Raw genomic sequence first — 15,970 nt, 5'->3', positions numbered from 1 at the left:
ACAATATAGAATTACAAAACACGTACACTTTACATATTTATCTCGAAATATCGCAGCATTCTGTATAACATTGTACTATATACATTCCAAAAGCATTAACACATTTTGTAATTTTATTCATATTTATACCGAACAATGAGTAGTCATATTAAGGTATTGTTTTATTACTGTCTGTACTCTATTTGGTCACGAAGCCGTTCAACGGAACAGGAACTAGTTATTATGTATCGCATAAGGTTCTTAACATCGGCGATGGCGTTAGATTCTTTCAATCATTAATAATATTCACAATTTTTCAAGTAACAGCTATTTCAAATTTGATTATACAATATTTATTATTCTGCAATCGTTTTTATTAGAGGATATCCATAAAATAGGTATATTATAAATGTTATATTATATTTGTTTTTAATTTCGTCCTGTCGTCACATACTTTGATTCAATTATCAGTTACGTGTATGAAGTTTCGTCTAATATATATTTAATATATATCTTCTCCATTGTATCAAATTTAATTTTCAAAATCTTGTGATTTCTAATAGTAAAATTTTACATTCTAAAAGTGATTGTTATAATAAATTATTTGAAACTGTCTGAATTATGAACTGTTTAAATTATATAGAATAATAAGAAATGTAAGTATAAACATAATTATAATTTATATGATGTTACTTTTATATGGAAAGGAATATATTTCTCAAGCAATTTACAGTTTTAGGTATACCGACGTTCACCTGAATGTTCCCTAAAAGAGAGTCACATGGTGATCGAACCTTGACATTCCGTGCGGTAAAAATAATAATCTATTTTTGTATAAATATATCGTACGCTATTTTGAACCTTTTTCTTCAAACGGTAGAGACGATTTTACTTTTTGTCGATTTGGTTGGAATGCCCGCATTTGGGGTGCGATGCCTTTCTTTAACGACGGTTGCCACCCCTGCTGTGTGCTTGCGCACGTGTCTTTAGAGGGTCGGGAACTGGCAGATGTTCAAAATTTAAAAGCTGCACAAGATCGCTCGCATCAATAAAATTTAAATGTGTTTTTTTTTGTCGTGATTACTAGAAATATGTTTGAATATTAAGTATTCATAGTACAAAAGGATGTAGCAAAATGATTATACTATACAGAAGGAATGCATTGCCATATCCATGAAATAAATGATAACTGTGTTTGGTATAGATGTTATCGAAGCCAGCACAATGACTTAGAAGCGAACTTTTCTATATTTATTGTAAAATATTAAATTTGTATTACAAAACCAACAAAGTTTTTAAAATTTCGAAAAATAATTTAATAATCAATAAATTTACGACGTTTTTTAGCTGTAGCTTCAAATAAATCTTTTTGATAAAAGTTCAAACGCATAATAAGTTTAGGAAAATAAGTAACACCGCAATAACCATTATAGTTATAATACCAAAAAAAATCTAGTACACGATCAATGTGCGGGTCACATTGGGTAATCGGGCGAAGTATTATCGAGTTCTTATCAACGGGGCCACGAGTGTGGAGGCGAATGTTTAGAGGCGCATATCACTCGCATTCCACGCTATTATGTTCGCGAGATTCCTCGCCATGCTCACTGAATGCCCCCGCTCCGAGTAGCGGCGGATTTTTTGCGTGGCGCGTTCGTAAATCAAACCGGTAGGTACGTACTTACTTGTACTTATTTCGATAGCTACTTATTTGATGCTCACGACTGTTGGCTGTAGCTAATTGCGTTGTTTCAAGATTTATTTAAAAAAATGTATTACGTCTAGTTAGTAGAAGATTAAAGCAAGGTCAATGTTTTAAATCGTAAATAATATTGTAGCTGTAAATTTATTTTTTACAAACATACTACATACAAATTTACTTTAAAAAAACGGTAATAATATCATCAAAATGACGGTACAACAATTAACAAAAAAATTATACTTACATTGTTTCCCACGATACAAATTCAATGCAGGGTCGAAAGTTTATATGTTTATCACTTGGCAATAACAAACATGTAAGAAACACTTTAGTCTTATTATATGATGTTAAGATAGAACGCAAAGTTATATTCTTAACTTATAACAATGTTACAAAACCGGCGAAGAATAAAAATCAATAAGAAACGATTTGCGAAAACTACGCAAGATAATATTCTCTCCACACACACACACGATTCATATAATAATAGTACACGATGTGAACTAACTTCCTTAGTGCTATCGCTTAATATCCATTTTCCTTTATGAAAACTATAATGGTATTTGTTGTTATTTTATAAAATCCAACTACCGCGCCACGACTCTGTTGACGAAATAGTCGCGTTTGACATTTGAGCCGTGCCCACTGCGATTGGAATTCGCGGAATGTCAAATATTTTCAGTGCTGCCATCTGTGAGAAGGAATCTCAACCGCTCGAAGGCGCTTCACTGAAGTACTTATCAAATACGTTATTTAGATTAGAACATCGAAAGACTACGATGGTTTGTAATAATTCTTAAATGTAATGTTTTTAATGAAAATAAAAGTTTTCTATTTATTTTCAGAGTAAATTTTATACTTAATTAAGTTAGTCGTTAGGTTGCATTTTGGTTGCAGTTTGTTGGAATGCGTCCAAGCTTGTACGCGTTTTCGAGACTACACTAGCGCAGGCGTGATGGTAGGCCGCGCGCTTATACAGGGTTATCGACACATGGCGTGGAGGCGAAAAGTAGGGTCGGCTTTCGGTGCGATGCTCACTGTATTATAATAGTCGCTGTGCATGTACCGTGGCCAAACAGGCTATCATTGTTTCGGTTCGTTACTTAAGATAAAAAGTTTCATTGTAAAGCGAGTATCAAGAGAGATTTTTTTAAAAATTTAATCTTTTGTTTTTAAATGACAATGATTGCTAGCGCGACTTCATATTTACATTAAAAATTACCGCCATCTGTGGGTGATGCGGGGAAACTTTACGATATTTATTGCGAACAGTTACATCCTTCATGCTTGCAGTTAAAATATTCACCACTAGATGACGCCAAGCTTATTAGTTATTTAAAATTTTAAAATCGGCAAAAGCAAAAGCTAAATATGAATTTGATATACTTATTGGTTAAAAACTATATAAAAAAACTTTAATTATACATTACGGCAGTAACTACGACAAAAACAATTGAATAAATAGTTAGGTTTTATTTAAAAATAAAATAAGTGTAAGAAAGATTAAAATAACAACACGTTCATGTTTACAAATAATATATTTTAATAATGACATCTTAAAACAGTTATACACTACTAACTGGATGAGACTTAAAAACCAAAGTGTATATATATTTGATAACGTTAAAAAAACATTAATGTTGCTACCATTTTTTATTGTTTAAATAGCAACATATAAATTATCTAATAGACAACATTTAGATAATATGCCACACTTTGAAAGTTTTAATGATATAACTGTCAAGACCTAAAATATTTATTAAATATAACATTTCAACTTATTCTAAATATCTCACTAGGGAATTCTTCAGGGTATTTTAATATATCTACAAATTTAAATAATAGCTAAGTATATATTTTTGGTTCCTTTCGAAGTAAAAACAATACATTCCTTACTATCGTGTTTACATAAGATGGAATAAATTGTAAAAAAACAAACATTTTATTTCCATGTTACATCTTTAAATAAAAAGATAAATACATCTGTGAAGCTCTTTCCAATCTGTCAAAAAAACTATTAAACTTGATTAGTTTTTTTGTTTTTTTACTGTCTATTTTGGAGAGAACTACTTACGAATATTATATATGCTTACGGTTTTTTCCGCAAAATATTCCATCTTACGTCAACATTAACTTCATTCTATTCTATTCGTATATTTTTTTTAATTCTAAGACAAATTATTTATTTAGTTTTTTTTATATTATACATATTATTATAAGGCTATTCATAAGGTGTGCTCTCACAAATTACTTACTGTTTTTGTTGGAATAACATACATATTACCTTAAATATTAAAAATAATTAATTATAATTTAATTTGGATAATGATAATAATTGTAAAAATTATGTTTTATCTTGTTTACATACATACATATGTATATCTAAAAATATTGAAATACGTAATAATTTACTACTATAGAAGCAACATTTATTGCATACTTAGGTACATAAAAAGATTTTTAAATAACAATACAAATGTGTGAAATTTTTCTCGAAGCACAACAAGAATATATGAAAAATGGTGTGTTTAATACATTGTTTTGTACAAAAAATGTGTCCTAATTTCATTTAAATTTACATCAAATATGACAAACTGTTCGTTTCCTTACCAAAATTTCTAGTTTTTATTTAAATATTGCGAGTTTGTTTTAAAAGCGTACGTAATTTAATAAAAATAAAATGAGGTATTTTTATAGATTTGACACTGTTTCATATATTTTTTGTTTATTATTTGCAGAATTTGATTGAAACGAACTATGCAATGTAAGTATATATTGTGTAACGTAATTACATAAGTTGTCTCGTAACCTATCTACTAGTATAATATTTTATTTTCTTACATAACAATTTTTGATATTTCTATATAATTATATATTATAATATGTATTTCTAATTACTCTTACAACTTCAAGGGGACGGTTCAAACGTGTCAAATGAAAAACAAGATTAATATTTTTTTTTTAAATATTGGTATTGTATTACTGGTATATGTATTAAAATATAGGAAGGTTTACAAGGAACTATAAAAGCTAATATATTTACGTGTTGAAAATAAGACTCGAAATGTTGATCTATAGTTTTAAGTAAGTACCTACATTTTTGTAATATTTTCTTTTTTGGTCGCGTAATACATTTGTTTTATTTAAAAAAAAAAAAAACAAAGTATTCCTCGACCGAAATATTTTAACTGAAGCGTAATACGAAACCAAATGCTGTATAAAAATGTTCAGGATTACTTTTAAAAGTTAGCCAGACAGAAATGGAAACCTAAAAAAAGCTAATAGAGAATAAATAATATATCTATTTTTTTTCGTCTCATATAATTTCGTAGACTAGTACGTAAATACCTCGTACGTTTAATTTTACAAATAAATAAATAAATTCATACGTAAATAAGTCATTTAACATTTCATATATTATATAAATAGTTAAGGAGTTAAGGAATTCCATTCATTACACCAACGAGGGTTAAGTAATTACGATATTGGTATACACTTTGAGGGTACCTTGAAATTTTATAGCCGAAGAGCCCGTGAACGCTAGAATTTATGTTCCAAATTTCATAGTAGCCACTCGTTCCTACCTCTATTGGGGACATTGCGTAGAAAAACTTTCAGCTTTTATACTATGACATAGGTCTGGCTTTCACGTGTTTTATTATGGAATGTGAAATTACTAGAAAGTAACTGTAATTATACAGCTATTATGGAACAAATAGACACTGTGTGTAACGAAATTCTAAAACAATGTAAATGCAATATCTAATGACTAGACTATGACTAGATAATATTAGAATGTGTCTTCTAAAAGTCCTACATTAATTGCAACATACTTCATATAATCTACTATTAACCATTACTCTATTTTTACTAAGATGTTATTTTTTTTTAGTAAGTACTCTAATAAATAAAATAATTATACCCGATCAAAACTTTTAAATAAACCTTACTACTATATTATTTGTTCAAGGTAAATGCATCAAGTAATATATTTTCGAGGTAAGTCTTTGTAAAAAACCTTTTGACATAATTTCAATGTTATCGATCACTCTCTATTTTTTTTATAAATACTGTATAATTCTCAATATATGAATCAATATTCATTTTTATCCTGCTATTATATATATATATATATATATATATATATTTGAAATCGTCGAAATTTGATAAAGTGACCTAAATTTATTGTTATTAATTTCATTGTTGGTTCGTTTATTTTCACACTTCGGGAGAGGCAAAGTTGTGACCGATTTACATATCATCTGTGGCCCATAGAGGCTAGTTATTCGTTGGGTATTATTTGTCGACTTATTTTAACATAAGTATGTAAAATATCTTTTCATTTGTGATCATGCCTTGGTAAATTATAACGTATGTCTTGTAATATTATTCAATAATTTTAATTTAAAATTGCCTTGCTTACAATGGGTGCTCACAAAAAACTAGTTTTAGTCAAAATAAATTAATATATCATTTGGAAAAGCTATCCCCCGGTTTGGGACGGTAAATGTTATTACAAGTCTAATTATGTAAACAGTTAAATTCGAATATATAAATTTATAATATAAGGATTTTATTTATATAATTACTTACAATATTTATTATGTCAAACATACGGAACTATATTTGTATTTGTAAAATGATATGTTGCTATATTTTTGTATACACTTATGCAATAATAAAAATATACCCTTAAAGTAAATTCTGAATATGGAAGGATTGTATTCATTGAATTAAATAGGCCGTAATAAATATAAAAATTTCAAAATTTTAAGCAAAATATCAAAACAGCGGGTTCGGCAAAAGCTAAGAGACTTCATAATAACTTTTAGATCAAAATAACACTAACAAAAACCATTTCATTTAGTAATTCTAAAGCGTTGATCATAAGAATTGAAACGTCTATATTGAGTCACCGTATTTTGAAGGTGAAAATCTAAAATAAATTAGGTGTAACAGATTTAGAGAAATAGTTGTCTAACGAAATTCAGCGGCCGGTCACCTGACCTGATGGGGCGTCGATCGTAATCAAAGCCTTCAAGTGGTATTCCAGTACACGGCGTTAATTGTAACGGTCTAGAGGAGGAAGAGGCTCCACATCTTCTGCAGGTCGTACGTCTCACTCCTAAAGGTCTTCGCCACCACCATATGCCTTCGACGGATGCTTCGTAGCTCGCTTTGTCTGATCGTCGCGCTTCGTAAGTCTCTGGCCAAGCAGATGTTTCGCTTTCACAGGGCGTGACCGGTGCGCTTCGGGTCGGTTTTGGATCGTAATATTTATCGGATTCTTCAGATAATGAGCCACGTCTCTGTGAATTTAGAAGTATATTTATTATTCCTTATATTACTATATTGTCATGTTTATTATTACTATTAATTTAAGTAAATAAACAATGTTTGTATATTAAGGTGTAAATACATTTCTGTTACCCTGTGTCGTCGATGGGCTTATAATTTCATTAAATAATTATTTATACGTAACACTACACTAAACTTTGTTGTATAAAATCTCATGTCAAAATTTATTATTTCAGTATTTAATTTGATTACGTATATTGTTCAAAGATTTTCCCAGCATCACAAATAATATTTTTATGTGAAAAAGTGATTGATTATATCGATATGATTTATGACAGTAGATACATATCTATAGCCTATTTCGACCACAGAAGGAGCAAAGATAAACAACGTTGGCATCGAATGGACGCGATATCATTGACCGATCAATCAATCATCAACAGCCAATCGTTGTCAGTTGATGCCCGCCACCTTCTTAAGGTCGTCGGTCCACCTGGCTGGAGGGCGCCCTACGCTGCGCTTGCCGATTCGCGGTCTCCACTCTAGGACTCGTCTGCTGCAACGGCCATCGGTCCTACAACATACGTGACCAGCCCACTGCCACTTCAGCCTGCTAATTTTGCAAGCTATGTCGGTGACTCCGGTTCTTTTCCGGATAATCTCATTTCTGATCTTATCCTTCAAAGATACTCCGAGCATAGCTCGCTCCATAGCACGCTGAGCGACTTTGAATTTGTGGCCTGGTCCCGCAGTTAGTGTCCACGTTTCGGCACCGTATGTCATGGCAGGTAAGACGCATTGGTTGAAGACTTTCTTCTTCAAACATTGCGGTATAGACGACTGGAGGACTTGACGAAGGTTGCCAAATGCTGCCCATCCCAAGCGAATTCTTCGATCGGCTTCCTTCTCGAAGTTCTTTCTACCGACTTGTATTATCTGTCCTAGGTAGGTATATTCACTAACAACTTCGAGAAGTTTCCCCTCGACGTATATCGGTCCTCCTCGGTCATTGACCGAGGTCTTGAATAATATATGATATTATAAATATAAGTAGGTACGTTTCATGGTTCGCCGATAATTCAACAGTATATTTATTATATACATATAACACTTCATGTAATATATATTTTTCTAACCTTCATGACATTGAAGTGTGGTAGCTTAAAGCGTCACACTTCCTGTAAGAACTTAACCGGACACACGCCTGTTCGGTTTTCACCGTTTCGGATCATCACCATGCCGTCGACTTCATCGCCTACTTGGACGACTATCTGATCGCGTAGCAGCATAAGCCCGTTATCACCGTCAGACACCTGAAAAATTAGGATTAATAATTCAAACGACAATAAACATTTTGAAAATACTTTTATGGCTAGCTTAAGAAAATCTACGGGAAATGGATTCCAAAAGATATTTTTTTGTAGACTTTATTATAATTCAGTACCTGAAGATTGTGGGTAACTTGCAAAGGTCTCTCTCCAGCTTGCAGTCTCATGCAATACTTTGATGGGAAATAGCCGATCTTTCCGAGACACTTGCCCTTCCACCAGTCGGGGTCAGTCGTATCGATGACGGTGACCTTGTAACCCGCCTTCAAGTCCAATTCATCAGCGTGACGTGACTTAAAGTTGTAGAGAATCACGTACAAGTTCGTAGGCAATAGCCGTTGGTGCTTCTGGAATAAAGATTATAACAGCAATTTACGCGTATGAAAGTGTTTTCATGCTAGTGTAAGAGCTAATATTTATATATGTATATTTAGTAACAGCCCGCAGGTAGAAGGCGGGTATATCGCACGTAATCAAAGGGGACTCTTGGGAAGATATGGAGTTTATTCCACTATGTAAACTAAAGTTAACAACAAAGTATTACGGCATTTCAGCATTGGATAAGCATATAAGAATTCAGAATTTCATACGTCACGTGAATATTTCCTTACGCTGTTTTCATTCACCGCTGAGGATAAAATGAATAATAAATACAATTTAAATACTGTGGAGCTAGGTATTAAGTAATGTTTGTTTTGGTATTTGTTATATTTTCTGAGTAAAGCACGTAAAGCAGTTGCTCCTCCGCCAGAACTCTTACCGATCATGTCGGATTGCTGTCCCATCGAGTTATGAGAGTTAGGGAATTGAGAGTGCACCTGTTGTTGCGCACACACTTGTGCACTATATATGAATATTTCCTGCGCAGTTGGCTAATCTCTCTTGAGATTGGCCGCAGTGGCCAAAATCGGTCCGGAGAACATTATTATGACATTGTTATTATTTTTTGAGTAAATTATTAATAACAATATATAGACTACTAACACTATGCTGCTTGACAGGCGACGGACATGGGCTAGCGCTGTTTGATGACAGACTCTTATCAGGTTCGTCGGGCAGTTCCACGCTGCTCATGCGGCCTCCTCTAGCACTTAGAAGTCGTCGGCTATGTACCGGAGAGGACGGCGCTGTATACCATTATTGTAAGGTTATTGTTAAGTAGTGTTGTTTTAAAGCATATCAGTTGTTTAATGAACTTAAAAGTTAGAAAAATTTAGTGCCGGTAATCAGTTTGTCAAAAAATCCTTGTTTGTATAAATTATTTCTGATTAATTCAGCAAACATGCAAAGGACTAGGCTTGCTAAAAATTCCCTTAAAGTTGATTGCATAAAACATAAGACCGCTTTTATCAGAACCCTCGTTCAATTTTATAGTACTTACATGAAAAAAGAAAGAATTGATTCTTTTTTTTTCGTTTCATTATTTTAAATTGTTTTCTGAAAAACTGAACTAGAAAATATATTTCAAGTAAAAGTTAATGTTACATTAGCGTAGTACATCAGCTTTCGATTACCTAAATTACATGAATCGGAAAAATCTTTCTATTAAAATTTTGAAAGACATAGAAACCAAAAATTACCATCAATGTTTATAATTGAGAAAACAAAATCGTAACTATCCACATAGTGGCTGGTAAGCATGCAACAGCTCACGTTGTAATAACAATATAATATAAACAACTTATCTCTTAGAGCCGCAAAGGCAAACATTTATGTACAGTATAAATTAATGAATGATGTTATCCTTGACGAATATTCCAATGCTATTTATTGAAACTTATGCATAGTTATACAACATATTGCACGGTGAAGGAATTACATTATTGTAAGCCTTGTAAAGCGATTGCAAATTTTACATTTAACGGAATACAACTGTCAGTTTAGTTAATAAATTATAATTGTTCACAGTTGTACTACGTTTAATGTCAATCTTATATAAATGTGAACAACGTACATGACTGAGTATGGGCATAGTGATGGAACATGGGATTACTTATTCTATTAGAGCCATATTTCATGCAATGCGTTCTGTAGTCACCTAAAAAACAAAATAAATGCAAGTTAATAACATGCAAAAACAAAAAAAAATAGTGATTTAGATAGATAGTACATACATCTTTTGTTTGACGTGAGGCAGGACCAATATAAATATTCTGGGTATTCTCTTGTAGTAATAAAACAAAAATATATATAAATATTAACTTAATTGAAAAAAAAACCGATCGCAAGACTTTCGGTTACCATTATACGACGTAGAAAGCACATCATCAGGAAAATTCAGTAGAGTGTAGGCGGCGGATATTCGCTAAGACAGACATAAGCTAAGCCAAGGAGATAAGAGAGGTATAAAGTTAACACTGATCGTGGACACAAGACATCGCTTTATCGACAACACATTCGTTTCGGTTGAGTCCAAAAAATCCAATAATTAATCAGATGTAAGTAAAATTACCAGCCGTCTTTGGAGCAGATTATTTTATAGTTCGTAAAGCCTTTATGTAACACATGCCTATTTTGCAGACAAAATATGCAACTCTTTTTATTTTCAAACAGATGGCGTTTGAAAATATCTGAAACGATGCCAACACCGTGTTGCACTAAACAATCGCCTCGAGTAGCTCATGTTAAGCATGTTACATGAGCAATAAATTTCATCTCGTTAGGTTAATTACATAAATTTATACTAAGATGCCTGTTAATGTCCCACTGCTGAGCTAAGGCCTCCTCTCCCTTTTGAGGAGAAGGTTTGGAGCTTATTCCACCACGCTGCTCTAATGCGGGTTGGTAGAATACACATGTGGCAGAATTTCAATGAAATTAGACACATGCAGGTTTCCTCACGGTGTTTTCCTTCACCGTTAAGCACGAGATGAATTATAAACACAAATTAAGCACATGAAAATTCAGTGGTGCTTGCCCAGGTTTGAACCCACGATCATCGGTTAAGATTCACGCGTTCTTACCACTAGGCCATCTCGGCTTTTTTTTTTTTTTTTCTTTTTTTACTACTGTTACTGTTACTACTAAGATGTTTAATTTTTGTATTATTGTTAAGCTGAAATGTAATTGAAGCTTGTATAAAGTAATTATACTAGTTAAGAAATTGAATTATAATATTGTTTTTATATCGCAAAGTCGTCTCTGGCTTACATAGTTTATTTATAAAATAATTCCAAAGATTTCATATAATGTAATTTTAGAATGCTCTTTTGCAAGTTTAGGTAAGCTGGCAAAAAGATTTGGATTATTGGTTTTTTGGGCCCAAGTGCAATAATTAGCGATTGTCGTACATAATACTCTGCTACTCTGCGAGGGCTGGTCCCGAGGGCGACGCCTGAGCTCTCCGCATTCCGGCGAATCCAGCGACAGGCTCTTCATCCTAAGGTTCAACTTTTGGCGTCTCGGTGAGTGCGGCGCTATAACAGTCATGCATTATGAGCATCGGAAACTTACCGCTATGCCAACAAACACTCCATATCTGGCTTTCGTTTTATGTAAATGATATGAAATACTATTAGATCTAGTGAAAGTTATCTCAATTTTGGTAATTCATTGATAAAAGCTAGACTAAATACTTTTGTTTTTAAGCAAATCGATTGAATTTGATTTATTTTAGTTTTAATAACAGTAAGCCATTTGAAATTAGCAATATCATTTAATTATATTATACGGTAACACAACCTTTTCAAGACAAGATTCTTTAATTTATCATGTCTTGTAAAGGTCTCGTTTTTATCTTAAATACTAGCTTATTATTCACACATAATTAAAAATACAATAAACATATTTAGTGCATAAGCATTGCAACGAAAAATTTAAGAAATATCAGAAAAAGTAAGGTAACATGAATCAAGATGCACAAACGGAGTTCGAATGGAGTTTACGTGACGAAACCTACTGACAACTACGATATTTATCGATCACATCCAAATGATACTTTTATGATATATCAATAAATATTATTTAATAAATTAAATAAATAAACCCTCAATTGCTCGTCACCAGCAGATTGGTTTCATAAATAAAGAGGTGTCATCAAACGAATGAATCAAAGAAAATGCAACGAATCTCTTAACACACAAGTGGTCTACAAGGATTCGCTTATGTACAAATTATTCTGGTACCAGGTAAGGGACTGGTGCGGTCTGCCTGCCTCAACATTTGGGCACTCTTGGAGTTCCTCATCGAACCTGTGTGAACAAAATAAATAATATCTGGACTATAATATTTACATACTAATTCCTTAATTCGGTGTCGCCCTGTAAACTCAATAAAGAAAATGAAAAAGCGAAAAATTAGAAGAGAAATACGCGTCGTTCATTGTGACAGTTTGTAACGATCTTCTTTGAATGTTTTGTTTCTTTAATGTGTTGGTGAATTAAAAAAGTGAGTTTCGTTCAAAACCGCAGAGAATGGTTATAGTTATTTACATTTTATTTGCGTTCTTGTGCATGTAAAAACAATAGTTGATTTGTGATTTAAAGATAATCGCAGAAAGACAAACGCATGCGATCATCAGCACGACACGCGTCAAGCCATGCACCACTTACGGTAAAAGGGTTGAAGGCGGTATCAAAATTTATAGTGCACACTTGTAGAAGGACCGAAAAAATAAAGCCGTTTAAATCTGACTTTTATTGTAACAGTAACAATATACATATCACAGAACGCGGGGCGTTTCGGGGGTAACAAATGTTTCGCGTGCGATTCACACGAGCGGGTCAGTAACCGCACTAAGTCAGTGCTTTTATTTAGACGATATTTAATAAAGCTTCTCTTATCCTGGTAGCAAGTATTTAACATCATTTTTTCTTGCGTACGCTGGCTTGGGGCTTGAGAATTGAAGGCGGGGGATCGCCATTTTCATTTATGAAACATAAAGGCTGTCCGAAAGGGCGGGTCGTTGTTTCTTCGAATTCTGCAAATATAACGGGCGAACAAAAATATATAAATAAATAAAAAATAAAAAAATTAAATGTAACATAAAAAAAAGATAGAAATGGAAATGATGTTGAGTTAAAACTCTATCCATGACACATCCAGTGGGAGGACGGGAGTAAGCAACTATAGCGTGTTCATTGAGCTTTATCTATTTACCCTATTCATTACTAACACCGCTATTGCGACATAGAAAAAAAAATAATACAAAATAAAACCACAAAACGAAACGAGGCCTCGTAGCCCAATAAGAAGACGGGACAAATAAAGCTCGATTGCGGTGAGACAGAGAGCGATGCGCTACGGCAGCCGTGGGCGCGTACTTTCCGGCAGAGAAACAGATCGGTGCTGCGGCGAGCCGCGGCGCGACTTGGATCCCCACATGGACAAACTCTTGACGCCGGCGAAGAGACGCCGCCGCACTCCGCTCTCGGTCCGCGGCGCCGCGCCTATTGACAAGCACCGCTCAGTACCGACCACACCCCGCCCCCGCCCTGCGCCCGCGACTTAGAAATACGTGCAAACAAATCGATACTACTGAAAACGAGTGATCTGAGTGAGCGAAGCCGCCGCGCGACCATCGCGCGTCGTCTTCGGAGCCGATCGACGCGGACAGTCGGCGGCGAGCGCGCATCGAGCCGAGAAGCGAGCGAGTCCGGGTGCGGCACCAGACCTGAGCTGGAGGAGACGGGCTGCGGTGCTACAGCCAGGCCAGCACTCGGGCGCGCCGGGGAGCGCGCGGGCGGCGGCTCTTCCGGCGCCGAGACCCGCACTATGGGACCCCCGCCGCCCGCGCCGCCGCCCGGCTTCGCTATTTCGTTGGCCCGCTTCAGAACTTGATAGGTCTGATCCACTTCCTCCTCTGAGCATCGAGCGAAAGGTTAATTCAGACGCCATGTATAGTATGAGTGTTTAGGACGTACGCGTTCTTAGATACAGTCGTTGCTTACGGTCATTAGTTAGTAGTGAATTTCTGTAATGATACCTGTTCTTTGTCTAAAATGACAGTATATTTCAATATGATTAGTTAACAAATGCAGGACTAAGAAACATGATAGGGGTCATTCCGCAAAATACTGTACCCTCATCATAGTAGCTATCGAAATCATCATCAAACTCGACCGATCTCTTGAAAGAGATCTTGGTAAGTCTCTGCCCTGGCAGCCAGCCGTCCTCCACCCCTGGACAATGTGAAGTTAGTGTCCGATCGTGATCCGTGTGTGTATTAAAATTGTTTGTGTGTGAATATTTAAGTACGCAAGCTCCATAGCAGTGATTATTCATAACTTATTTAAATCTGCTGTCTTAAGCGTTGGTGAAGCTGCATCATATTAATAGCAAGGAATCTTTAAATTATTATTAAAAATGATTATTTTTCCTGGATTTATTTTTGCCATAGGCCTATTTATTTACGTATTGTTAATTAATCAAACTTACCATCCTCGATATGTTAAGTGTAAGATATGTCGAATAATACTTTCAGAAAAGTATAATATATATATATATATATATATATATTTATTATATAACTTATATATATATATATATATATATATATATATATATATATATATATATATATATATATATATATATATATATATATTATATAACTTATATATATATATATATATATATATATATATATATATATTATATAACTTTATATATATATATATATATATATATATATATATATATATATATAAGTTAAGTGTAAGATATGTCGAATAATACTTTCTTTACTTACTTTACTGTATATATATATATTATTTGTATTTCAAAATATTAGTCACATCTTTTATTTTAGTTAGTCATCCGTTGTTTTTTTTGATAACTTAAAAAATCTTAATGTGACATACATTGTGACAGTTAACTGTAAATTTGAGCAACGGTTATCTCAATATCGGGTATCTTTTGAAGTATAATTATAACAGTATCTTTGAGTGTTAAATTTGTACTCATAAAATTGTTAGAACCGTACTTACTTTCTTCGTCAAATGCTGCATCTTGGATTCTATGCGCCTCAATTTCAGAGGTGCTCTTTTGTCTGCGTAGAAGTCGAGATTTCGTTTGACATTTACCCACTTGTGGCATACAATCAGTATGCACATTCATCTTACAAATCCTGCATCGAAGTCCTTGACGAGTGTGCCCTGGGACAAGGAATAATTTCTAGAATAATCATTTATCGTAACGATACACACTACAGGTTACTTATCTTACTAAGGCATTATTTTTATTTTAGATAAATATGTTTTTTTTCTGTTTTGTATCTAGTTGAACGCAAAATATTCTGCTAATATGATATATAGGTATGATAGAGAGAAATGATAAAGAAATATTTTTTTCTATTAAAACATTGTTTTAGTAAATAAACTAACTTTTAGAAACTGAAGCCTTTTTTGAAAATCTTCCACTGACGAGACGTTTCATTAACTAATACGAGTATTTTTTATTTTTATTATTAAATAGGTAGGCAGACTTGCAAATAGACCACCTGATGTTAAGTTGCCATAGACATTGCCCTGTAAAAATATTAATCACATAGTAACTAATATGTCTCTTGTGCCTGTAGTTTATTTTTTTGTAACTTAATGTCTTCTTTATAAGTAACATTTTACATAAGCAATTTTTAATGGGAAAGAAACGGGCCAGTCAAGGCACTGGTTCACTAACCATTCACAACAATACTATATACACTAATATATATAATAAAATATTT

At 33.5% G+C, this 15,970-nt stretch overlaps 1 protein-coding gene across 1 annotated transcript in view; it reads right to left on the bottom strand.

Moving 5' to 3' along the window:
- Positions 1 to 5,823: 5,823 nt before the first annotated feature.
- LOC126768847 (uncharacterized) overlaps positions 5,824 to 15,970 on the bottom strand; it is a 179,428-nt gene continuing 169,281 nt past the window's right edge. Inside the window, exons 14-21 of the mRNA XM_050487203.1 lie at positions 15,234 to 15,401; positions 13,919 to 14,107; positions 11,598 to 11,723; positions 10,262 to 10,345; positions 9,292 to 9,434; positions 8,424 to 8,654; positions 8,116 to 8,292; positions 5,824 to 6,990 (exon numbers count right to left, since the gene is read on the bottom strand). Coding sequence (XP_050343160.1) covers positions 8,149 to 8,292; positions 8,424 to 8,654; positions 9,292 to 9,434; positions 10,262 to 10,345; positions 11,598 to 11,723; positions 13,919 to 14,107; positions 15,234 to 15,401 — 1,085 coding nt within the window. The 3' untranslated portion in view covers positions 5,824 to 6,990; positions 8,116 to 8,148. The remainder of the gene's footprint in view (positions 6,991 to 8,115; positions 8,293 to 8,423; positions 8,655 to 9,291; positions 9,435 to 10,261; positions 10,346 to 11,597; positions 11,724 to 13,918; positions 14,108 to 15,233; positions 15,402 to 15,970) is intronic.

The sequence above is a fragment of the Nymphalis io genome, chromosome 5, assembly GCF_905147045.1.
Source record: "Nymphalis io chromosome 5, ilAglIoxx1.1, whole genome shotgun sequence".
Lineage (NCBI taxonomy): Eukaryota > Metazoa > Arthropoda > Insecta > Lepidoptera > Nymphalidae > Nymphalis > Nymphalis io.
Note: the sequence above shows the minus strand (reverse complement) of the source record. Positions and strands in the feature narration are given on the sequence as shown.